Below are 27,969 nucleotides of genomic sequence, written 5' to 3'. Positions count from 1 at the left end.
TGACCTTTGTAAAAAAAAAACAAACATGTATTAGCTGTGTGAACCACGTGATTTTACTTATACTTCCTTCTTGTTGACCAAAAATGAGTCATTAAACTTGTCTGTATTTAGTTCTCAAGTTTAAGATATATTTAAGATATCGTTTTACTGCAATTTAGTGATGGATATATGTGGGTTAATTATTAACGTTATTACAATTTCAACAAAAGTAGCAGTGATTTCATCTGAAGGTAGGAAAAATACAAGTTCTTTCATAACAAATTCATTTTATTTAATTTGAGATCAGGTCATCAAAGACAAGTGACAGGGCAGGTTGCAGTTTTAGAATACTGTCTGTGGTAAAATATTCATCTATTAAATGTTGCTTTATTCGTGAACCTGATCAATGTTCCCAGTTTTAGTGGTAGTCCGAGTTTTAAAACTTGTAAAAAATTGTATTGAAATAATAGTTTTTTGCTTTTTTTGTAAATGCTTGAAGATATTTGACTGCTTTTTGGTATGTGAGTCTGTCATGATTAGTTACTGATTGAGTTTAAGTTTTGTTCAGCTATGCTGAGTTTGACTTAAAACCACATGCGGGGGCATCATTTGTGTCTCACAGACACAATAACACATCTGACAAAGTGCTTTTTACAATTATGAGTTATGATATAGCTGTATGTAGGTTAAATGCGGGGACATCACTTTATCTAGTTTTGAATACTTTATGCCCCCATGTGATTATAATATGACTTTGATGTCATTTCTAAGGAACATTATATGATACATGTGTTGTTTTCAGTTATTTGTCTTAGTATTCATGTTATATTTTTTATGCATTTATTTAGTTGCATATGAGAAAGTGTTTAATAACTTCTTATCAACTGCCTTAACATATATTGATAAATCCTTAATAATTAAACCATTTTTCTTTCCTTTCTTTAAAGATAAATGATGATACTAGTGTGCAATTTGATTATTTTGACTTCATTTTTTTTGCAGTGGTATAATGGTATTGTACCGTCACCGTCCATATTGTCATTTTCCTTATCCACTTAGTTTTTGAGCCATAACTTGAACATTAGTTGTATGATCTTTATCAAAAATTTTATAACAAGGTTCCAAATAACAAAAGGAAGGTTGTTATTGACTTTGGGGTTAATGGTCCCAACCGTTTTGAACTAAGGGGCTAAAAATGGGGCCAAAAATAAGCATTTCATAGAATTTCATTACATAGAATTTAACTCCAGTAAAAGCATAGGAATGTCTGTGATATTGTGCCACAGTGGTCAGACTAGTTTTGATTTTGGGGATTTAGTCTTGAACATTTAAGAAATTAGGGGTTAAAATGGGTGACCAGACAATAACTTGACTATTAGTGAATTTATCTCCTTTATGTTCTTTGTTGTGTATTTCTGTTTTCAATGTCTGGTCTTTTCGCTGGATTACATTCTTTTGATTACCGCTATAACATTGGTTCCCTTGATTACTCATAAATTACTCTGAGCTCCATACTGTTAAACAAAAGTGAACCATTTGGTAAGGAGCCGTTTTTCGCCTTAATCCTCTATATGGTTTCGAAAAGTTTCAAATGTTTAATTGCATTGTCCAATTGAATCTCAAACGCTTTATTGATATTATGGTTACCAAGCCCTATTTCGGAAACAATAGTTTTGTTAACTCGTAATTACCCAACTAGAACCTTGAAAAACCCAAATGAAATTGATCTTTTATAATACATCTAAATATATATCTTTGTATACTTGTTCAAAAGGAATACAACTGCTGAAACATTAGGATCCATTACAACTCAAGATATACGTTGAAGATTGGTACCATTTATTTGAAAACACAAATTTATATCGTGTTACATGTAAATATATGTACATTGGAAAAATTCCAATCTGATGGTTGGTCTGCATATTCCCGTACTTATTTCTGCTGGCTAAGAAATTGCCCTTAGGGGTACTAATGCAAGTTCTTTGTCCAAGTTTTTTTATCATTCTGCTTTGTTCTGCTGCTTTCATTATCTTGTTTAACTATATGTTTGTTTGTTTGTCATTTGCAGCATTTCTGTCACCTTGAATCTGTCGATCGGTTTAAAACAGGTTTTAAACACACAAGTAAACAGAGATAAGAAACTTTTAAAAAATGTCTTGTTTCGACAGGTTTTCGGATTATTCAGGGTTCGGATAAGATTTTTTTTTGGTGAACATTACGAATGACTTCCTTGTCGTATTTTGCAATATGAAATAAATACTTACTTGTTCATGTGCAATAATAGTTTGTCGTTTTAAATTTACTCTAAAGGATTTACACATAGACGTTATGTAACTTGAAGAACTTGATGTAACGGTATACCGGTAGTTAATTGCGTTTTAAGTACTGAATTGGCATATTTGAACTTCTGGATTCCCTCATTCATGTACTATATACATAAAACACTAATCAATAAACGATTTACCAACTACATGTTTAAAGGCTATAAGGATCAATGTCTTATTTTTCTCAAAATTATGAACCAGATAATAATGATCGTACAGACATTTCAAATTGGATATATTTTAACACTACCACGCATATTAAGTTCTTTGCATATATCAAAAGGTAACTCAATACTCACTTACACGTTTAACTCTATTTGCATCTTACCCTATCGATGCACCTCGTCCGTGCTTCCAGTTTTTAGTGGAGTCCGAGTTGCTTATTTGCTTTTGTTACTTTGTATGTATTGTTTTAGTTATTTTATGTTCTTTGTTTTGTTTGCCTGTTTTCCATGTCTTGTGTTTGTCATTGAGTTACATTCTTTTGTTTTCCGTTATAATCTTGGTTCGCTTGATAACTCCTTAACCTTTATAAGTATAGTAAATACCAACAGTGATCACCAAAATGTTTTCAATAAGTGTGAAGACAGCTCTTAAAGACCTCGCCAACAAAAGCAATTAAATCAATGATAACAGAACGATTTATGTTGATTATCATGAATTTTTTTCATGCCTATCAGGGATTGGTCTTGGCCCTTACACGGGTCGTCAGATGTCTTTCTTTGGTTTGCAGGACAACTTTTGGGGAATTATCGGGGTGACGATTTTTGACAACTCTAAACAGAGGCTAGTACAGATTTCCATTATATAATAATTACATAGAATGGCATTCATCTTTGTCACATTTTATGTGATTGTTTACTTTAGACATTGTCATTTCACAAAAAAATATGCTTTTATTGATACCTTTCACCTCTCATTCCATGAGATTCGTACATATCTTCTAACCAACCACAACATTTTAAACTACAATTGTGATCCCCAAAATACATTTTAGAAGGTGAGTCATGGATTCTTCATACGAATGTCAGAACAATTGAACGGTTAGAATTGAATACATGGACCAACAGAACGTTAATAGGCAACCAGATTGGAGCTATTGCTGTTGATTATCACTATACTCAAGGTTACATTTACTGGGCTGATCAGATAGATGATAGAATTCAAAGGTAGAGTCAATTGTCAGTACACAAAAAAGGGCAGCTTTTTTTTTTTTAACGAACTACATACACATAAGTTGGCCTTTATATTTTGTCTTTTCTCTGTTTATAAAGTGTGGCCTTTGAATTTGTCATTTCTGCATTTTTGGTAAAAAAAACATTGGTTCCTTTGATTATTCTTTCAAATGCATGCATAGACCAATAAGTCGATTACGAGTTTATAATTGAGTTGACCGTCAAACATTTACAACCCCCCCCCCTGGTCACAGCATTTACTAATTAATGAAATATACAATGAAATAGTCAATTCTTGAATTCTTCAATATCACTTTAGAGCCCTACATCAATATGATTAATGTAGTTGCATGTCCTTAAATATCACAAATACACCTGACAAATGTAAAGAAAACCTTGTTCATTACAGCAATATTACATCCTGGCATGGTTCTGTATCATCAATTTCATGTTCATCGTCTGAATATAGCTGAAATATTGCTGCTCGGACGTTAAACCCCAACAATAAACAATATAATACACAATATGTATATAATTTAGAAAGCCTTACCAATAATTAATTATATTCATTAACTATATTATTGTTAATATGGCATTTAAATAATAAATTTGTATATAAGTAACTATATTTAGAAAAAGGCTGGCTATATATATATATATATATATATATATATATATATATATATATATATATATATATATATATATATATATATATATATATATATATATATATATATATATATATATATATATATATATATATTTGAAATAGGTCTTTTGATAAGCTTCAGTTTAACCAGACTGTAAATTAAATTATAATGTAGATAACAGACGTGATATTTCTTTAAACTTGTAAAAATGCCTGTACGATATATTATTGCAGCTTGGAGACATATGTTTTTATTGCTTGCCGTTGTAAAGATTACTTGTATGTAGTATATATTAACCTAATAAAATTTTAAAAATATATACCAAAGAATAGAATTTACAAATATTTTCCACGTCAACGCACATCTAGTTTTTACTTTTAAAAAGTCTTTTCATTACATTTACTTAGGTTGATAATAACTTTGCATATATCTTCCTTTATTCAATCATTTCACTTACATAACTTAAAATGTAAATATTAGTTTATCTATCGCAGCCAAATAAGTTGCCGAATAATGATATGAGCTTTGAAGTAAGATATTATTAAACCACGATTTAAAATAAAAAATAATCAAGAAATGCAATGTCATTAATAAATGAGTTTGAATGAAATTAATCAATAAATAAAATCCCCGCTTTTCATTCCTTTTTTTTTGTCATTTCTAACAGTCATTTTTATATTAAGTACATTTTTTCTATATTTTAGCATTGTATAGATCACATATTGAAATCGTTTTTTATTCAAATAATGATTTCCGAATAAAATCAGATATAATACTTTGAATGTACAAAACCCCACTTTCGAAATCAAAGTCCCAATTGGTGAATTTTGGATCAATGATTTATAACTTTATCTCAATATTTTGTAAGGTTTGAAGTAATCCCTACAGTAAAATGTGTAGCTAGATGTCATTTGATTGAGGTTAAAAAATGTAAAAAGTAAAACTGATTTATCTATATTACATTATAATGTGTTAATTCCCAAACTTCTTTCTCGCTATAAGTCGTTCAAAGAATTTCCAACCCTCGAGTATTTTTCAGAGCAAGCCTTTCGAACACCAGTGTCACGGAAGACATACATACGAGCGGGATTGATCGTGCTGACGCTATTGCGGTTGATTGGATTTATAATCATTTATACTGGATAGACTATAACCACGAACACATTGTGGTTTCACAACTTGATGGGAAGCTACGAAAAACACTTATTAAGGACAATTTAGTATCCCCAAGAGGTCTGGTGGTGCATCCAGGAATCGGGTAATAGTTATTACCGAAAACTTTGTAAGGTTGCTTGTGTATTTGGTATGTTGTGAACTGAACTGCAATCTGAACCTTGTTAAACAAACTATCTATATAAACTGAACACATGTTGACAGTTTGTCAGTTTCCTTTTAATTGTCAAATACCTTTCGAATGTATAGGCTAATGACACGATCCTTTCTAAATACCCAAATTTTGACGTCCGAAATTGGTTCTGTTTAGACAGTTAAATAGCGAGCTTACACTGTATATTAATTGCTCTAGTTTTCAAATACACATATTGCTTTGATATATTTCTTTTCAATTGATGTTATTCCATTACTTTAGTCAAAGGTCGGAACAACCAATATACTATTCAGGTACATTATATGGCGTCATTTTTTAGAATTTTAAACAATGTACGAATTTACAGTATACTTGGTATAGGCATGTCGTATTCAGTTAACATTCAATCTTCAAGTTTAAAGTATTTGACGGGATGACAAGGACATACGAGCTTTAGTCGTTATATCTTATCTAAGTTTAGTTTGTCATAAACATAATTGTAAATAAACGAGAAATATATATTTCTGGTTGATAAAAATATTGTAGATGGGTATTCTTCTCTGATATTAAAGAACCAAAGATTGAGAAATGTGGTTTAGACGGAAGTTCCAGAACAACCCTTGTCACTTCCGAAAGGACAAATTTAGATGATCCGAATGGACTTGCAATTGGTATGACCTTCATCTTTCACTAACGCAAACTCTTACTCTACAGTAAAAATGAATCCTTTTTTTCGAACTGTCAAAATATAAACTGTACTTCTACTAATTTCATGAATATTCTTATTGTTGTGCTTAAGTAAAAACTATTACATATGAAATATATTTGGTTTTAATTTAGACATCCTGGTAAATGGGCAAATGGATGTACTCAGAATTTACTTACAAGAATGTTCAATAAGTCGTAATTACGTATATAGTTAAAACAGTAAAAGTGCAAGCATTTAAATTTAAATTTTTCAACAGCTTAGCCAGATTAAAGTTTTGTTTTCGATTCAAATATTCTGAAGTTCTTGTCTAGTGTTCTGCAACGTACCAGTACTAAAGGATGCTCTCTGCTCATGTTCAGCCATTTTTGTCAGATTTTCGGACGCCTCTGTTTTTTTTGCTTTTATAGCGTAATTTTTTTGACAAGTGTCCCATCCTTTTTTCAATCATTTCATTAAACACTTAACTTCTTAAATTGTTATTTGAAAAGTAAAATGACGGGTTATTTTTATCACTACTGGGTTTTAATAGACAAAAAGCCTAATCCTCTCATCGCCAAAATTCCAATGCTTATATATAAAAAAAACGAAAGGATTGACCCATTAATTTTTCTACTCATACATGTCTTCAAAAATTGCACAACTCTTTGGAATCCTTTTTTTATTTTTTATTTCTAAAACAGCGAAAATCCATAAGACAAATTTCTACATGTTTATTAAACTTGGATTTTTTATGATTATTTATGTTACCACTTGTTGCTTTGCTTGTCTACTGGATAAAACATCTCATTTAATTTAGAAAAGTGACAGTTTATTCCTGCTTGCATAGAATATTTTAATTAATTTCTGAGCTTCAGACTTCAAGTATGCCATCCAATTATGGTGTTTAAGTGACATTAAAGTAACAAAACATTTTCCAAAAAAAAATTCTCTGCTGTTTTGCTGAGTGAAATACTCGGTCAAATTAAACAAAGTATTCGAGACAATCATTTATTTTGTTAAAAAAGGTATGAATGAGTAATCAAGGGAACCAAGGTTATAGCGGTAATCAAAAGAATGTAATCCAGGGACAAAGACCAGACACGGAAAACAGACACACACAACAAAGAACATATAGTAACTGAAATCATACATACAAAGCAACAAAAGCAAATGAGCAACTCGGACTCCACTAAAAACTGGGAGCATGGAAACTAAGCGTCCTCTGCTTTTCTAGAAACATCCGCCGAGTTGCTCATAAAAAGTCAAGTCCGGGGTAGACAAACGAGGGAAGGAAAACTATGACCCGTTGAATAAATCAGTTTTCATGGTGTTGATGGATACACCATAACGATCAACGAGTTCATGATGACGACCATAAAACTTCTGTAGTGATGACTTCAATCTTGTAACAACATAACCCTGCCATAAGAGTGAAGGAATAGGTCAGCTAGTGAAGGGGTACAATTTGGTCCCGTTGGAATGCCGACCGTTTGTTGAAAAACACGTCCACCACACTGGACAAATATGTTGTCGATTAAAAATTCCAGCATTTTGTAAACATCTTCCTCTGTATATTTGGAAGATGATTTGGAATTATTTCTTATAAAGTATGAGGAATCTCTATCAAGAAAAATATATTTGTATCTAGGTGTACCATCTTTTTTTGGAAAAAACAACGATGTATAATGTTTTAAGTCGGGATTTTAATTGAGTATGGGAATAGAAGTATACAGTATTGAAAAATCATAGGTTTTAATGCTATTATATTCAGAAAATAGTCTTGAACTGATAGTCTCCAAAAGATCTTTTGAATTTTTTAGGATCCACATTGAATTAATACCACTACGGGAGTAACAAATATTGTAGTAGGACTGTAGACCCTTTTTGACAGTTGTGAGTATAGAAGTTTTGAAAGAAGTTTGGTGGTACAATTTGCAGATCCAGCTATGAAACGTTGTTTGTATTGATTCTTGTGGAGTTTAGGAATCCAGTTCATAGACGGTAAATCACAATCATCGTCTTTGGTAGAGAGACCAAAAGAGGATAGCACAGTTTTATGGTTTTTCACAATCTCTTCTTTGGAGAGTGTGGTAGCAGTATAGGTCTGATCACTGCTATTATTTTCTACGTCTTCTTCTGATAATAAACATCGGATGTAAAAGGTTTTGCACACAAAAACAATGTTGCTTTGGGCTTTGAATAATAACATGTGATAAATAACTATCCTCTTTTTCGACTCCTGCAGAACTTTAAATGACTTTAAATACGTTGTTTTTTATCTGAGGAAAAAGTAGCATCCGTTGCTTTAATAGTACTGAAGTTTTTTTATAATTATTAAAATTGGAAGTTACTTATTTAGACTTCCAATTCAGTCGTCTCTATTGGATTGATAACGTGTTCAAGGAGATCCGTACCTGTAAATTCGATGGTACAGACATCAAGTTATTGGTACAATCACAAGACTACATGCCATGGGCCTGGGGTTTGGCTATTTACAAAGAGTGGATCTACTGGACAAACTTCAATAATCACAGTATAGCAAGGATCGAAAAGACAACAGGAAATAACATCGGGTTCATCAAAACAAACATGAATAATCCTGTTGGTATAAAAATATACAGTTCGGATAATCAACCTTCAGGTATTTTCTTTTATTATTTCACAAGTTGACTTACATCATAACGATCTTTATTTAAATTGTATCGATTCAAAACTATTTCTGTTTGAATGATAGTGGAAAAATAAAAAAATAAGTAAACCATAATGCATATACTAGATGTAAGAGCAATCAAGGAAACCAAGGTTATAGCGGTAATCAAAAGAATACAATCCAGGGACAAAGACCAGACATGGAAAACAGACACACACAACAAAGAACATAAAGTAACTAAAATCATGCATACAAAGTAACAAAATCAAATTAGCAACTCGGATTCCACTAAAAACTAAAAATTCTGATCGATTTCTAAGTGTAAGTCAAGATGTGAGGTTGTAAAGTATCTTTTTTTATAATGTACATTATCATATTACCAGAAAATGAAATGTGTCTAGTCCTTGAATAACGCACGTTATTACTAAACATTCTAGTTTTTTTTTGTGAATATCGATTTATCTTATTATTATACTGCTCTCAAAAGTTGACAAATACTCTGGAATTTTCCAGGAACTAATTTGTGCATAAAGAACAATGTAGTGTGTGACCATTTATGTCTTGCCTCACCACAGAACACAGTAACATGTGCTTGCACCGATGGTTTTCAGTTGAAAAGTGATGGTAGAGGATGCTTGAACATAGGTGAGAATATCTTGAATAAAGGCTATTTTTACTATACTAAAATGTTTATTAGCTGGTCCTCTTACTGGTCATTTTAAATTCGTTTGATATATCAAGTAAAACTCTGTGTTAAACTAAAAAATACAAAAATATATATGATGTTGTTGGTACTAAGTACTGTAAAAGTATTTGCGGGATACCAATTTTCGCGGATTTCGTTGTTGACTGAAACCATGAAATAGAATTTCTGACGAAATACATATTTTTCGTATTTTCTGTTTCAACAGAACATCCAGAACCTCACTGAAACCGACTGTTTATATTAGAATATTTCGAATTGTGTATGCATGTATATAAGAAGTATGGTATGTGTTTTAGGCTTATAATTTTTCAGGTATATTATAGGTGGATTAGACTAATGCGCATTTGCATAACTTCATATCCGGTGGTCGGAATCGGAAGTGACAGGGAAAGGGAGGGAACTGGAAGTGGTCATTTGGGAAAGCGGAAAGGGACCTGGGTGACAGAAAGTGGGCTTAGTTTTGGGATCCTTAACGTAAGAAGGGGACATAGGGATCCTTTAAGGTTCGGGCGAAAACGACCCTATATTAACCCCCTTAAATGTTTTTATTAGTGTTTTCCGATTGTATGGCATTCTATGAACAGTTAAATTTAAAAAGGAGGGTTATGACAAGAATTATTTTTCTTTGTATATTTTTTTTATTTCTACACTTTTATCATTTTTAATTATTTTTAATCATTTGTTGTGTTATTAAATCATTTGCTTAAAATAAAGTTTGATTATCTTTTCATAATGATGTTAAATTGATTGAGTTATTCAATTTAAATACTTCAGAAGAATATCAGAGTGTAGAGTCATTTACAGCAGATGTTTTTCAATCATTTATTTAATGTATTGATTTAAGTCGCCGTGTATTGTATTCAATCAATAAAGTTATGCTATAGGTGCAATGTTTACAACTAGGACGTTTGATTTTTGTCATGCTATTGTTCAGAATTGATTTTGATTGAATTACCTTTGTATATTTTTTTTTTAAAATTGATTGCGTAATTTAGTTTGAATACTTGTACACATTATACTATGTTTGGTATTTCGATGGTGCCTTGTGTTGAATGAATATTGACTGTAATATTATTATAACATCTGCACGTGTTGTGCAATGTTTACATCAATTTATCATTGTTTTCATTATTTTTTGTGTAGTTTATTTTGTCTAATTTTGTCAAATAGTTTTTGTATAACACAGTTTGAAAAATCAAGTTGGTGTTTTGGTGAGATTTCCCATTCTTAATGTCTAAAGCCTTTATGAATAGAAATGCACTGACAGTTGTAATTTTAATTACCTCTCATGTGCAATTGATATTTTTGTTTACAATCGAACTGTTAAGCAGAGCTTTTGAAATTTGTTTGGACTTTTATTTTTTTATGTGATTTTCATTGTCGCTTTTTTCATTATTTATTCAATATTTATGATGTGAGTGCTTTTTTTATAGTTTAATTCGTAGTTTGTTTTCGCTTTTTTCTTTAAATTTGAATCGACCGCGTATGACCATTTAATATTTGTCTTTTGTTTTTAAAAGAAGTTTGGACTTTTTCTAAGTACTACTTCAGTCTGATATTTTCGTTATATTTACATGTTATTTACACTCAAACTTGATTTGACCCGTGCTATGAGGCTCTTTTTGGTAAATGTTAAAGTTTTTATGTTTAAAAGACGTTACCCGATATGGCCTCATAGCACGAGTCAAATCAAGTTTGTGTGTAAATAAGATGTTAACAGGGAACATATTAGACTAAAGTTGTACAAAAATAGTCTAAACTCTAAGACAAAAATTTTACGGTCATACGAGGTCAGATGAAATTTTAACAAGAAAAGGGGGAGTATGTAACAAACTTCGAATGAAACTATGGAAAAAAAACTAGAAATTCAACCCATATTCCATAAATAGTTATCCAATAAAGACCCACAGCACATATAAAATCAATGAAGTTCAGTTCACGCGACATGTACATATAAACATTAAGATATTAAAGTATTGAAAAAATGTTTAAATTCCAATTAAAATCAGGGACAAGCGGCTTTATAAAATCCTTGCCAAAATGAAATCAATTTAACTTGTAGAGACCTATAACACGAGTTAAATCGATGAAAAGGTTGAGTGCGTCTGTAAAAAAATGAATAAATGATGAAAAAGTCAGCAATAAAAAATTATTTATAAAAACGAAAGGGAAAAATAACTTTCAAAAGCTCTGCTAAACGTTCCGAACTAAAACATTAATTGCACAACATGAGAAGATACTAAAATGAAAACATCAGTGTAATTTTATTCATAAAAGCCTAAAGCATATGATATGGCAAAACCCTAATACAACGTGAACTTAATCCTTCATACTGGATTATACAAAAGTATTAAACATAATTAGACAAAATGAACTACACAAAAATACTTAAAAAAACAAAAAAGCAATAAAAATGATTTAACAGTTGTTAACATTGCACAATAAGTGATGATATAATTTCTTTACGATAGTTATTCATTCCTAAAGTATAATACAAAACGGTTTAAAATCAACAAAAAACACCATTTAAATCCCCAGTTAAACATTTGCTGTAAAGGTCACTACACCGTTAAATTTGCAAAAAGTATTCAAACTGAATTATGCAATCGATTAAAGATTACAAAACAAAAAGATAATTAAATCACAAAAGAAAAAATATAAAGTAAAAAAATAAATTGCACAAAAATAATTATAAACAATTAAATGATTGAAATCAAACATTCAAGTTGTAATTATTGCACCAAAAATTACATTTATTTTGAAAGTACAATTCAAAGCGACTTTACTCAATGAATTAAGAAAACGATAGAAAGACATATGCTGTAAAGTTCACTTCACTTTGAAAACACGAATTTAACATAATCAAGTAAAACTCTGTGTTAAACTAAAAAATACAAAAATATATATGATGTTGTTGGTACTAAGTACTGTAAAAGTATTTGCGGGATACCAATTTTCGCGGATTTCGTTGTTGACTGAAACCATGAAATAGAATTTCTGACGAAATACATATTTTTCGTATTTTCTGTTTCAACAGAACATCCAGAACCTCACTGAAACCGACTGTTTATATTAGAATATTTCGAATTGTGTATGCATGTATATAAGAAGTATGGTATGTGTTTTAGGCTTATAATTTTTCAGGTATATTATAGGTGGATTAGACTAATGCGCATTTGCATAACTTCATATCCGGTGGTCGGAATCGGAAGTGACAGGGAAAGGGAGGGAACTGGAAGTGGTCATTTGGGAAAGCGGAAAGGGACCTGGGTGACAGAAAGTGGGCTTAGTTTTGGGATCCTTAACGTAAGAAGGGGACATAGGGATCCTTTAAGGTTCGGGCGAAAACGACCCTATATTAACCCCCTTAAATGTTTTTATTAGTGTTTTCCGATTGTATGGCATTCTATGAACAGTTAAATTTAAAAAGGAGGGTTATGACAAGAATTATTTTTCTTTGTATATTTTTTTTATTTCTACACTTTTATCATTTTTAATTATTTTTAATCATTTGTTGTGTTATTAAATCATTTGCTTAAAATAAAGTTTGATTATCTTTTCATAATGATGTTAAATTGATTGAGTTATTCAATTTAAATACTTCAGAAGAATATCAGAGTGTAGAGTCATTTACAGCAGATGTTTTTCAATCATTTATTTAATGTATTGATTTAAGTCGCCGTGTATTGTATTCAATCAATAAAGTTATGCTATAGGTGCAATGTTTACAACTAGGACGTTTGATTTTTGTCATGCTATTGTTCAGAATTGATTTTGATTGAATTACCTTTGTATATTTTTTTTTTAAAATTGATTGCGTAATTTAGTTTGAATACTTGTACACATTATACTATGTTTGGTATTTCGATGGTGCCTTGTGTTGAATGAATATTGACTGTAATATTATTATAACATCTGCACGTGTTGTGCAATGTTTACATCAATTTATCATTGTTTTCATTATTTTTTGTGTAGTTTATTTTGTCTAATTTTGTCAAATAGTTTTTGTATAACACAGTTTGAAAAATCAAGTTGGTGTTTTGGTGAGATTTCCCATTCTTAATGTCTAAAGCCTTTATGAATAGAAATGCACTGACAGTTGTAATTTTAATTACCTCTCATGTGCAATTGATATTTTTGTTTACAATCGAACTGTTAAGCAGAGCTTTTGAAATTTGTTTGGACTTTTATTTTTTTATGTGATTTTCATTGTCGCTTTTTTCATTATTTATTCAATATTTATGATGTGAGTGCTTTTTTTATAGTTTAATTCGTAGTTTGTTTTCGCTTTTTTCTTTAAATTTGAATCGACCGCGTATGACCATTTAATATTTGTCTTTTGTTTTTAAAAGAAGTTTGGACTTTTTCTAAGTACTACTTCAGTCTGATATTTTCGTTATATTTACATGTTATTTACACTCAAACTTGATTTGACCCGTGCTATGAGGCTCTTTTTGGTAAATGTTAAAGTTTTTATGTTTAAAAGACGTTACCCGATATGGCCTCATAGCACGAGTCAAATCAAGTTTGTGTGTAAATAAGATGTTAACAGGGAACATATTAGACTAAAGTTGTACAAAAATAGTCTAAACTCTAAGACAAAAATTTTACGGTCATACGAGGTCAGATGAAATTTTAACAAGAAAAGGGGGAGTATGTAACAAACTTCGAATGAAACTATGGAAAAAAAACTAGAAATTCAACCCATATTCCATAAATAGTTATCCAATAAAGACCCACAGCACATATAAAATCAATGAAGTTCAGTTCACGCGACATGTACATATAAACATTAAGATATTAAAGTATTGAAAAAATGTTTAAATTCCAATTAAAATCAGGGACAAGCGGCTTTATAAAATCCTTGCCAAAATGAAATCAATTTAACTTGTAGAGACCTATAACACGAGTTAAATCGATGAAAAGGTTGAGTGCGTCTGTAAAAAAATGAATAAATGATGAAAAAGTCAGCAATAAAAAATTATTTATAAAAACGAAAGGGAAAAATAACTTTCAAAAGCTCTGCTAAACGTTCCGAACTAAAACATTAATTGCACAACATGAGAAGATACTAAAATGAAAACATCAGTGTAATTTTATTCATAAAAGCCTAAAGCATATGATATGGCAAAACCCTAATACAACGTGAACTTAATCCTTCATACTGGATTATACAAAAGTATTAAACATAATTAGACAAAATGAACTACACAAAAATACTTAAAAAAACAAAAAAGCAATAAAAATGATTTAACAGTTGTTAACATTGCACAATAAGTGATGATATAATTTCTTTACGATAGTTATTCATTCCTAAAGTATAATACAAAACGGTTTAAAATCAACAAAAAACACCATTTAAATCCCCAGTTAAACATTTGCTGTAAAGGTCACTACACCGTTAAATTTGCAAAAAGTATTCAAACTGAATTATGCAATCGATTAAAGATTACAAAACAAAAAGATAATTAAATCACAAAAGAAAAAATATAAAGTAAAAAAATAAATTGCACAAAAATAATTATAAACAATTAAATGATTGAAATCAAACATTCAAGTTGTAATTATTGCACCAAAAATTACATTTATTTTGAAAGTACAATTCAAAGCGACTTTACTCAATGAATTAAGAAAACGATAGAAAGACATATGCTGTAAAGTTCACTTCACTTTGAAAACACGAATTTAACATAATTACAAAAAAAGAGTATAATTATAATTTTTTCAGGCAAATAATAAAATGACATAACATGATTAAAAACAATAAAAATAATAAAAGTGTAGAAACAAAACAAGCAAATTATACAAAGAAGAATAACCCTAGTCATAATCCCCTTTTTATACTTATCTGTTTACAGAACGCCATACCATTGGATATCACCTATTAAGACACTTAATGGGATTCCAAATTTTTAAGGGTCTCATGTCCATTCTTAGTCAACCTCTCGTAACCCAAGGTTCCCTTCCGGTTTCTTAATATTCCCATCTGCTCCATCTCTACCTGTAACTTCTGGTTTACGGCCACCGGATGTGACGTCATGCGCATGTCAATTTGGGCTACTTCACCTAAAAGATAATGAACCTGAACCACATACTATACTACTCATATGTCTTATTTCCCTTCCCTAGTTGTTTTTTTTTCGTAGGATCTGGAACATGGTTGACCTATGCCAATTTAAAAACAATTGAACGCCTCGATTTGGAAACAAATGTCACTCAGACTATAGCTAAAGATGTTGAAAACGCCGTTGACTTGGATATTCATTACGAAAAAGGATTAGTTTATTGGACGGACGTTAGTGCTCATAAAATTTCGAGGTAGTTTAAATGCGATATATCGATATAGAACTAAATAATACAATATATATCATGGCAGATGAAATAAATAGAAAACGTAAAAAAAATGGCTAGGGCAATAATTTTAATATACAATGGTAGAAAATTTATATTTTAAATTATCTCCCTATTTTAGTCCTCTTTTATTTTTATTGGTTATTCCTTGCTGACATAAGCTGACATATTTTACTTTCTAAATCCCAACAATCAATTAATCATATTTTACTTTGAATGTTTGAGTTCGGGTTGGCTGTGATAAAAAATTCTTTTAATAATTTTAAAGAAATACCCTATTTGCCCCTTGTAATATAAATGTTCCATTCTTCTTTTTACTATCCTACCAATATAATATATGGAAAAGCCATTTAGTTTAAATTTTGTAGACGAAAAGTCTCCAGAGATTCCGTGTCTAATGAAGTTGAAGACATTATAACAGACAGAATTATCACCCCGGATGGTCTAGCTATTGACTGGATTTACGATTTATTGTACTGGACGGACACAGGATTGAACCATATACAAGTCTCTCGTCTTGATGGAAAGGACAGGAAAACTATAATTAAAGATAGCAGCTTGGATCAACCAAGAGCAATTGCTATAGACCCAAATTCGGGGTTTGTTTTATGCTTATATAAAGGATTTGAGTCTTTTTCTTTGAACAAAATAAAGAATAGATTTACAACAGGTAGTTCTAACACCCATGAAGGTCGCATATCAACAGTTATTCAATTAAACAGACTGTTCTTTTATTCCATTTTTCCTTTTTGTGTCACGGATAAACATGTGAAGTGAGTTTTCTTTTCCAAATAAGTAAGAACAAGATGAATATTTAGATATTTTCTATTGCAAATATAGAGCCCCTCTAACAACATTATTACATTTGTCTTGATAGATATTCCAAATGAAACAGCATTAATGCTTTACTGTTTGTTTTGAGACCAATCAAAAACTTCAATAATGTTTTTTTACAATGGATCAACATGTACTGTGTTTGTATAAATTATAATGCTAATATATATTTTTGTGACGAGCTATATTTCTTACAATATTGCTTCTGGAACAGGGATATGTTGCTACCAGTTGGAAGTCCTTACTAGAGAAGTTTTATGGATCGTTACAATACCAGCACCGTAAAATCAATTGATTTTTAATTAGTACCTTGGCGGTTTTTTCTTTTTTTCTTTTTTGGAAAAAAACAGAGGAAGTTTACCAAACCGATGCACCTGGTCCCTGCTTTTAGTTTAGAGTCCGAGTGGCTCATTTACTTTTGTTGCTTTGTATGTTTTATTTTGTTATTTTATGTTCTTTGTTGTGTTTGTTTGTCTTCCATGGCTGGTAATTGTCCTTGGATGACATTATTTTGGTTTCCGATAGAACCTTGGTTTCCTTGATTGCTTTCTCATATATATTAAATTTCACACAATCTGTTTGTGCATTCATTTTTCCATTTTTTTTTAAAAACATGTTGTTTTTTATAATTTGTATCCGCTATATCTAATCAGCTATTCAACAGTATAGCTCTACCTTTCATATTGTTTTGCATTACCTTTACAATGACTTTCGCACGAAATCTGCATTCCAAGTTTTTGGGGGTCATTGAAGTTTCCAAGTAGCTCCAATCTGTTTATTGCGTATAAACTTTAAGATGTGATTTATGACGTATATGATTAACCAAATGCATGTTTAACCTTGAGTATATTTTACAAAAAGTTTATAGAGTTTAAACAAGAAAAACTGAGAGCAATATTTTCTTTCATTATACCCTATTACTGCATTTAATAAAATGCGCATGAATGTGTAAGTTGAATTATGTAAAAGCTTCATTAAATTCCATTTAGTACTGTAGAAGAAGTAGCGAATAAGAGATGTGTACCCTCCCCCCCCTCTAGAAGGAATGAAAGCAAGAGGGAAGGAAGGAAGGACACCTATATCACTAATGCGGTCGAAATATACAGTAAGTTATTGCGTAACAATAGAAAAAAGCATTTCGTGTCATTGCTTATGACGATTTTTTTCTGGTTTCAGATTGCTATTTTTCTCTGATTGGGGAATACATTCCAGAATAGAAAGATGTACAATGGATGGGACAAATAGACAAGTGATTGTTCAAAATAGCATCATCTGGCCAAACGGGATGAGCATAGGTTCATTTATAATTATCTATTCGTATCGTAGCTCCTCCTTCACAGTTCTGTAGGAAAATGTGCATGTTTAAAGGAGACATGACACAATAATGTTTAACTTATTTGCTTTGTTATATAACAGTAATCAAGGGAACCAAGGTTATAGCGGTAATCAAAAGAATGTAATCCAGGGACAAAGACCAGACATGGAAAACAGACATACACAGCAATGAACATAAAGTAACTAGTCAAGTCCGGGGTGGACAAACGAGGGAAGGAAAACTATGACCCGTTGAATAAATCAGTGTTCATGGTGCTGATGGATACACCATAACGATCCACGAGTTCATGATAACGGCCATAAAACTTCTGTAGTGATGACTTCAATCTTGTAGCAACATAACCCTGGAAGCCTATTTGTTAAAGTTCTAGCGCGATACAAAAAGTCTGAGTAGTTTTGGCAAGCTCTGGCATAACGTATGAGTTGTTATATGAACACTCCATATACAGGAGACGAAGGGATGTTGCCACAGATGAAAGGAAAGTTGACAATTCTGAATGAAAAGTCATCACATTTGTCGTAAAGTTTGGTCAATAGTTTTCCTTTACCATCGATTTCTAAGTGTAGGTCAAGATATGAGGCTGACTTCACAGTGTCTGTAGTATCCTTTATCTCATGTTCTTTTGGGTAGATGCGATGTATCAAATCCCGGAAATTGGGATTGTTTAAAGATAATACGTCATCTATAAGCGGAAACTGAGATTGAAGGATCTATCCAAACGATATTCTTTCTTTCTGATCAGATCAGCTATAAAGTCAGCCTCATAAGAGTGAAGGAATAAGTCAGCAAGTAAAGGAGCACAAAGGTTTTGCAAGAACAGTCAGGTGGTTTAGCCTTGAAGTCCTCAATCTCGAGGTTCTGCAATATTTTATAATTGAAACTTTTGGATGCGATGGGTGAAGTATAGGAATATGAAATAATTGGTATGGATTTCTCTTTGAAATATGGGGAAATTTTGTTGGTAACGTTTTTATGATGGAGTATGTTAGCCAGATTAATTTCATCTATACCTTTGTTGACAAACGGTAGTGGAGGAAATGATCGTTTTTCTTCATCTTGACTTTTTACACAAACTGGTTTAAAGTGTCTGTGGAAACCAATATCCAAAATGATGGCAACAAGTCTGTATAATGATGAGATGGGGTCAGAAACAGGAGTGTCAAGACTTGTTTTGTAAAGGGAGTGTAGTAGAATGAGAGGTATAAAATAAAGTTTGGTTCTTATGTGAAAAAGTCCAAGAGGTTTTTGTATGAAAGGAAGAAGACCATCTATGGAGACATCATGTAACTTAGGTGACGTATAGTGGCGGTGGCCATGACTCCTTTCCCGTCTTGGATTTTTGTCAAATAAATTCATCAAATTTATGTTATTGTTATATTGGCTTGAAAGGTTTCCTATACGTTTGATGTTGTTGCCATTGCATCCGTAAGGTATTGCAGTACCTAGTCTTCGTATCCAGTACTCCTCTTTTTCCCTACGATAGTTTTTTTTACTTAGAACTGGACTGTTCGTAGGATGGTAATTTTTTCGTAAAATGCGAGCGGAATAAAAAAATAAAAAAAATAAAAATGGAGAGGATTGAATGATCTTGTTGAAAAAAGTGTTGATAAATTGTCGGGAATTTGGTGGTGTTAATTCCCGAACGATGACCGCACATTCTTTTATTTAATCGTTCTTGTGTTTCTCCGACATATATTAAACCACATAAGTTGCATTCTAATCCATATATTAAGTTTGTTGATTTGTAACTTAAGTCATTGTGACTTCTTGTATGGAAGGTTTTGTTTGTAAGGAAACTGGAGAAGTAAGGGTCGGTTATAAGAATGTTGCATGTTTTGCAATTTTTAATTCCACATTTTGATATGGTACAATGTGTTTTGTCATCGTTATAGTCAAATATATCAATTTCCAGTTTAAATATACCCTTAGAAAATATTTATAGATCACATTGGTAAGAGATTGTACTGGATTGACGGAAGGTTAAACAAAATCGAAAGTATCCGGTTTGATGGCACAGACAGATTTACTTTGATTGAAAATACAGTTGTGCTGCCAAAGCCATATGATCTGGTTGTTTACGCTTCCAATGTATACTGGTCGAATTGGCAGAACAGGACAATATTAAGTTTAAATAAGTACAGTATAAAAGATTTTAAAGTAATCGCACTGTACTTGAGATCTCCTATGGGAATTACTATGTATGGAGAAGGCTTGCAACCTATAGGTAATTTTCAAACATAAAAGCAGGTTAACTGGTCGCATACCAACCTGACTTAAAGTCCATTGCCAATATAATTTTTACCATAGTTGTAATATTTAAGTCATTGAATTTTGATCTTTAATATCAACTATTTAAAAAGAGTTTTATACATGGATTTGTCTTTTGATTTGTCGAATTGTAATCGAGTTGTATTAAGAAAAGCAAAACCACTTACCCTTCCTTACAACTGATTCATGCCATTTTTTATGGTGGAGTAAATATTGATAATCGATGGATTTTTGTGTCTTTATGTCCACTAAGTTGTTAAAGTTATACCTGCTTCGTTTTTGTTTCTAACTACAAATCCTCGGACATTACTTTATTCATAATCATTTTGTTTTCACTAATGAGAGAAAAGATTACCAGACGTTTCATTTGCACAGGTCAAAATTTGTGCGAAGGAGACAATGGTGGGTGTAGCCATATTTGTTATCCACTACCAACGATTGGTATGACAGCTAGTATAGCCAGCGGATGCATGTGTCCTGATGGTCTCACATTGTCGAGTAACAATAAAACTTGCATTACACCAGGTAAATTTGACCTTATTATAAGTATTTAGGAACATTGCATTGAGAAAATATTCAAAATTATTTTGAACGAACCAAATAATTCTTGTGGTTTAAGTCCGAAAAATAAAGTTGGAAATAATATAGTCACGTACAGATGCTATAAACAGGGAAATTTTCGCGCCGTCTATCTGCTTTCGCGCAGTTTTAAATTCGCAATCGTTCATCAAATTGCATTTAAATGTTCTTCGAATAAACGATTCACGAGTGTTTAATTTTAGCGCTACGGATCTTGGCGCAAAAATAGCGAAAACAAAACTGTCGGAAAAATGTCATGGTTTACAGTATCTGCTAATATCAAGGGTAAAAACTAAATCATAGAACTCCAAGCAAAATTCAAAAGAAGTAGTGAAAATATGAGTGATGCAATACTCCTTAATCTCAATTTTCAAATTCTTGCAGTATTCCAAATATATATATGCGTGTTATGTACAGCGCTTTGAGTATATGCAATATAGATATAGCGCTTTATAAGAGATGTAATAATAATAATAATAATAAATAATAATAATAATAATAATATATTTTTTTCTTTTTTATTTCTACGGAGAGATAGAAAGAGATCATTTGATTTCTCTGACTTCTATCCGTCATCCGCCCAATTAACAGGCTTAAACATTTATTTTGTTTTTTTATCTATAATTTTGATACAATTTAATGAGTTCCTGTTTTGTGCACGGGGCAAAAAATAAAATTCAAAGAAAAATATTTCTTTATTTATTTATAATGTGTCTATAAATTATTTTGTTGTATTTCGTACGACAAGTTTTGTCTACCTCAACTACGACAATTCTTACCAGGAACACCACTTAGTATACATCATAAATATAACTTACTTATATCAAAGGTTTGAACACTTATAATTTCTTGTTACAAATATTGAAAAAGAAATATTAACTACAAAGCAAATATGTTTTTGCCATTGAAACAAATGTATAAGTATTTCAATCTTCTTGACGTACATCTTTCAATAATTAACATCACAAACTTGTTAGCATTTAAGTAATTTGGATTCTGTAATATAAGTTCTGCATCTTTCTCAAATGTAAAATACAATAAAGACAATTCTGATATTGATTGCATAATGTTTTTTATGACCTATTTTGTGTATTGTATAGGACAAGATGTTTCTTCCTCAACTACGGTAATTTCTACTGGGAGCACAAGTATGTATGCATGCATCATAAATACTACTTACTTATATCAAAAGTTTGAACAATTATAATATTTTCCTATTAATATGGAAAAGAAACGATTGACTATAAAGGCAGTTTTGAGGTTTCCAAAAATCCATTTCAGTAACTGCACTTGCTAAAGGCTTATCATTGCCCTGTAGGTATATTATTTGTACCGTTGAAAGCTCGTTACTGCAATTGAAAGTAATGTGCAAGCATTTCAATATTATTGACGTTGGTATTACAAACATTCACATAACAATTATTTTGCACCCTAAATGCGTACCAAAGTTGATTAAAATTGTATCAGATCTTTTAAATACTTAAGTTGTCTCTGATAATTAACAGCTGTATCTATTCACTAGATGAAACCTCTTGACAGTCCTCTGAACACGTATTTGATCAATAAACCATAAAATTCAATTAACTTAAATTGTCATTGATTCTTTTAATATTCATTTGCTATTTTAGTTGGAACCACAAAAAACAATGACAAGCTCAACGGAAAACACTCACCAAATCCAGATGGTAAAAATACTTAATACGACAGATAGGAACTGTAATATGATTTTGTTTCATCCATTAACTACTGACATACACTTTCAATTTATCAGTTATTTGTAATGCCAAGAGTGGCAGAAATACCTTGACTTGACCAAGTAAATTTTCTATATAAAAAGTATTGAATCATAAATTCAATTCAGGAAAAGTTCTAAATTGAAATGCGTAGTTTGTCAATGATCACATTTGTTTTATTCACTTACATTAACCAAAAGGTTACAATGTGTGCATCATGCACTTCATTTACATTATAGATGCATTGGTGTGTGCAAATTAAGTACTAGTACAAACATAATGTAAAGACTGAAAAAAATGTAAATGCTATAGTGATGCAGAAAATCATACGTATCTAATATTTAAGGAGTCTTTATAAGAAAAGTGTTCTCTAAAAACATTAACCTTCTATCGTTTTAAAATCTTTAGAAATATAACGAGAATAAGTATGGTATATATATGAAAGAGACAACAACCCCACCGAGATGAAAATATCAGCATCAGCTCAAGGCCACCCTTTGGTCTTTAATGAAAATAATTGCCATTTTATACCCGAATAACATAAAAAATAAACTAAAGCTGAAGACGAAACAATCCATGCAAAGGCCAGAAATGCAATTTTGCTTTATCATTGGAAGAGATTACAGTCAAAGTTACCACGTTTCAAAATGTGTTACAATCTATTCACAATCTAAGTGTTTGAATTTTTGTTATTTGTTATTACTAAGAGATTCTTCACATATTTCATAATGAATTTAGAGAGCGATATTATTTTATTCTAAACATACAACAGGCAAAAATTATGTAATAACACTTGGGCATAATCAAATATACAATCGACAGGTGGCAATTCCAATGCAACTATTATTGGAGCATCGTTAGGCAGTGTGATAGTCGTTTTGGTCGCCATATTAATTTCTGTTTATTGTCGGCGTTTACATAACAAGAAAGCAGAACAAAGACACGAGGCGAATCAACCAAATTCCGCATACCACTGCATTATTGATGATACGACCGAATCGCAGTCTACAGCGATCACTAAAGTGGAAGCGAACCCCTATGAAACAATTAGTGCAACGAATTTAAAAAGTGTTTATGAAGAGAATATTTATGATGAGGTTAATCTGCAGGCAAGTGGAAGTAACCCACAGATCAGTACAAAATTAAGCACGCAACCTGGTACAATTCATGGCGTTGGAATAGACAATCCTGTTTTCGAAGGATCAAATCCTTCATTTTGTAAACCGCAAGCTGGGATATACTTAGATCCTACGTGCTAACTGTTGATATGTAAAATTGAACACTTTTAAATAACATTTTAGCGTACAATTATCATAAAAAGGATTTATATGGTTGTCATGAACACAAATTTGACTGGAACACTATCATTCAGACATTAACTGCTAATTTAATATTTTTTACAGTGAATGTTAAGATACCTAATGGATTTGCATGGCGCATGGCTCACTATTAATCACGCATATCATCCTCAAGATCAATTGCTTTTTTTTTAGTAAAATGCAATATTTCAAAGTATTTCAATATTTTGTTAGTTGGGCTATAAAAATTGTGCAAAAATATGCCTGTGTTGATGCTTGATTTAATATATTTAATCCAAATGTTAACATGAATAGCATAGAAAAGTATCAATCACGCATCCTCTCATTATATTGGTTGTTTTCACGGTAATTAACTCTAATGTTCTAACATGCTTAAATAAATTAGCATAACACACTGTTGCGTATTTTGATATAAAGAGAATATATATGTCAAAGAGACAACAATCCCACTGGGATGAAAATGTCACCCAAGCCTCATAGCGCAGGGCAGGCGGCAACAGGTTGCAAAAAATCATCTTCCTCAAGGCCGTTTGTTTTTAAAGTCGTTAAATGGAATATGTTTGAAGACACTGAACTGAAAATATCTCAGTTTAATCGGGTTATCATAACTTTTAAATTCTAAAATTAAACCAACCTGAGCATTCAAATTAGTTAATCAATGAATTGCGACCCTGTATCGGTAAATGAATATTTCATTCACTAGGACAGCGAACGTAATGTTATGTGAGCGTTTGATACTTCGTTATATCTTTTTCTTACTGACCATTTTAAAACTTCATATTACGGTTCGGGCGCTTAAGTATAAATCCATATAAATTTCCGAATCTGCCAATGATATGTATGAAGAAAAACCGAACCAACCCAAAACGATGCTTTTTCTGCGTACATCATACTGTTACGTAATAATTCAATATAACAAGAATATGTTATAGATGTCAAAGAGACAACAACCCATGGAAATGTAAAGCCAAGGCCAGCAAATGGCTTCCAATGGACGATGAGGAAATGACGTTTTCGAAGTAAACACTGTTATTGGAAAAGTTCGCTACTTTTATGCAAAATCAGGATAATGACAAGAACTTTGTGCTAAATCAAGACAAGAAAGATATTAATAGCGTTGTATCTCGCGGTTCATCCCTTCTTTTTAATTTCTGTATGTCGCATTGATATTGATCTGAGTATCGGACGCACTGCACATATTATAAGATTTAAAATGTTGTGATAAAATAAAAATATAAACTGTGAAATAAATATGAATTGTTCCTAGATTTTTATCTGCTCTTATTATAAATAAAATCTGTTCTTCACGGTCGGTCGCAAAAGGTTCTGTTAGGGCGAGTTTCGTTGAGTAACGTTCGTTTACGGCAAATTCCGTCAAATTAGTGGACATTTCTTCTAGCAGTTAACTAAAATGCTAGACAAGTTTAAGCATACAAAAAGTTACGTCTCCATCGTATGTAAAATCAATCCAAATTCTTCTCATGTGGGTTTAAGAATCGCGGTAAATCATAAGTCATAAAATAGGGACACAACCCATGACATTCCAAAAACTGCTTTAAGTATAGTGGTCAATTTCTATGTAGAGACCCTATGAGTGAATCAATATTAACACAAAATATTGATATCCTTAACGATTTGACAACAGAAGCATAACTATATCCCTTACAAATGAGCATATTAAACGGTTTAATTAACTTTGGGTAAGTATCGAGATTTCCGTGCTTTGTGTAGAGTATTGCCGTAAAACAAAGGGTGATAGATACCCGCACGTGTTAATCCTTTACAAGTACATCTGTATTTGAGAGTGAGTTACTTGTATCGGTTGAAAAACTTTGTAAATGTTTTAACGAGCTTGTGATATCGAAAACCTTGATGCAATTATTTCTTGGTTACATAAAGTTTCCTTTTTTTTTAAATCCAAAATATTGTTACAAATACGAACATACCGAACCAATTGTGATATGTAAACGGATAGTTGACGATAGGAAATTAACAATCATCCCTTTTATCGTACATTTGAATATTAAACTTACGATTATCGATTTGAATACTTACATAAGGGAACAGATATTCTTTATTATCAATATTTGCTTTATTTAAAGACAGTTCTACAGGATATATATCATTAGTTTAAATGTTGTTCACATGTATTTAGAGCCAAACTTTCGTCCAAATATCTAAATATATTATTAAATTTTTCTCATTTCTCATTCTATCAAATGTTTTTTGAAAGGGTTTTCATTTATTCTGGTTATAAAATGAGATTGGTAACAATACAGAAAGAGGTCCACAATAACTAGTGCACAGCATGGGAATTCCAATACCTTGACGATAAACGGTTTCGTCAAGGCGTACTAAAATGTTGTCTTACAGGAATTTGTCTTCCTCCTGTTAATTGACTATGACTGTCATTTCCCTTTTGATCTCAACATCATTAAAATCGTAGATGTATACATAATATCGGTTTCAACTTTAAGAATTCAGTTGACTACTATACATTTGAAATATAAACTTTGAACCCTATAGAACATAAACAAAATAACATTCAGTACTTTGACCTCTTTGAATAAATACTACAATAATGTCCTTTTACTTAGAAAAAAAAACTTTGTTTAAATTGCGAATACCCGCGAAAATATTCATTTAACAGAATTCGCAAAAATAGCGAAATAAAGACATAAACACGCAAATACTTTGTAAGTCGTTGTTTTGATTCCCAATCATATTACATGTAATACTTTTAAGAGTTCTTCACTACAGTTACTACAATAATGGAAACATTAGCATGTCTCTTTCTTTTTCCAACTATTTCACATAACTAAGAATGTAAAACAAAACAAATATCGGTCAAAAACAAATATTATTTGTTCCCCTATAACAAAGACTTTTGAAGAAAGATTTGAAATATCACTGATGAAGGAATACAATGTTTATTATTATTAACAATTAATATAATGTCATACATGCAGTTTTTGAATGGTATCACACGATTCCTCTATTCCGTTTCGCTCTTCCCCTTTTCTCATTTCCAACAGCAAATAAAATATTAAGGTGACATTTTCTCATGATTATATTATTACAAAGTAGACATTTTCGAAGGGTTAATTTTTCCAATAATTCTTTCAATCAAAAGAGGATATAATATCTTAAATGTACACTACAAAACATTGTTCCCACTCTCAAGTTCAAAACTTGCTTGAGATCCATTACTTATTGAAATATTCCTACGTGCGAGAAATATACCATACTTTATAACCGAGTAAGACACTAACTCCATAAGGATAGTATGAAGTTAAGCATATTTTTCATATTAAATTTTAATATATGCTCATTATGTTTTATTTAAAAAAGTGAATTTCTTCATGAATTTTCAGAGCAAGCCTTTCTAATACCGCTGCAACTGAGGATATACATGCTAGCGGGATTGATCAATCGAGCTGACGCTACTGCAGTATGACAATTTATACTGGATAGACTATAACCACAAACATATTGTGGTTTCAAAACTTGATAGGAAGCTACGAAAAACTATTATTAAAGATAATTTAGTATCCCCAAGAGGTCAGGTGGTGCACCCAGGAATAGGGTAATGGAAACTCTGTAAACCTTGATTTTATATACAGTAAAGCCTGAATAAACACAACCTTGATTATTCCAAACTATATTAAGCTAGACACATTTTAAATGTTTTTTTTATATCAGTTGAAATGTGTTTTGAATCCTATTAAACCTCACACTTATATAAACCAATTGCTGTTCAGTTTAGTCAGCTAGCTTGTCCTAATATTTACAGTAATTAATATAGTATATAGAAACATACTTTGACTTAAAGTATTTTACATCAAAGTGACGAATATATAACATGTTTGTATTTGGTTTGTTACTCTTTTTGTAAAAAACTTCGTTTATTTTGCTTTAAAAATGTTTACGTTTCGATCAATGATAAATATCCAAACACAGCGGTATAGGTATTGTTTGTTCAATGTGGTCAAGATTTTTTTTAAACATGTAATTTCATCACTTAAGAATAAGTCGGAACAGAAGATATTACTCTTGTTGAAGGACGTT

General features: G+C 31.2%; 1 protein-coding gene across 5 annotated transcripts; it reads left to right on the top strand.

Annotated features, from left to right (window-relative positions):
- The first annotated feature begins 25 nt into the window (after positions 1-25).
- On the top strand, positions 26-27,647 carry LOC148604792 (low-density lipoprotein receptor-related protein 4-like). Of its 5 annotated transcripts, none has more exons than XM_088551206.1 (14): positions 26-230; positions 3,301-3,472; positions 5,171-5,389; positions 5,984-6,108; positions 8,485-8,766; positions 9,289-9,420; positions 15,628-15,799; positions 16,201-16,431; positions 17,843-17,961; positions 19,945-20,226; positions 20,646-20,795; positions 21,950-21,997; positions 22,478-22,534; positions 23,405-24,296. In XM_088551206.1, the coding sequence occupies exons 1-14, from the start codon at positions 161-163 to the stop codon at positions 23,839-23,841; spliced, it is 2,496 nt and encodes an 831-aa protein (XP_088407332.1). In that variant the 5' UTR covers positions 26-160; the 3' UTR covers positions 23,842-24,296. The 5 variants fall into 5 exon arrangements, with proteins under 5 accessions (XP_088407332.1, XP_088407334.1, XP_088407335.1 ...); XM_088551208.1 differs by lacking the exon at positions 23,405-24,296 and adding an exon at positions 27,276-27,647 and having other exon boundaries at positions 61-230; XM_088551209.1 differs by lacking the exon at positions 23,405-24,296 and adding an exon at positions 24,834-25,169 and having other exon boundaries at positions 61-230.
- The last annotated feature ends 322 nt before the right edge of the window (positions 27,648-27,969 follow it).

Source organism: Perna viridis, chromosome 10 (assembly GCF_037379345.1).
Source record: "Perna viridis isolate PV_CMFRI_1.1 ecotype Kerala chromosome 10, ASM3737934v1, whole genome shotgun sequence".
Taxonomy (NCBI): domain Eukaryota; kingdom Metazoa; phylum Mollusca; class Bivalvia; order Mytilida; family Mytilidae; genus Perna; species Perna viridis.
The sequence above is the reverse complement of the archived record's forward strand: the minus strand, read 5'-3'. Positions and strand labels throughout refer to the sequence as shown.

Coding starts and splice junctions, on each gene's coding strand:
- LOC148604792 (XM_088551206.1), top strand. CDS start 161: ATGGATATATGTGGGTTAATTATTAACGTTATTACAATTTCAACAAAA. Junction 5,390..5,983: donor GTGGTGCATCCAGGAATCGG/GTAATAGTTATT, acceptor AAAATATTGTAG/ATGGGTATTCTTCTCTGATA. Junction 20,796..21,949: donor TAAAACTTGCATTACACCAG/GTAAATTTGACC, acceptor TGTATTGTATAG/GACAAGATGTTTCTTCCTCA.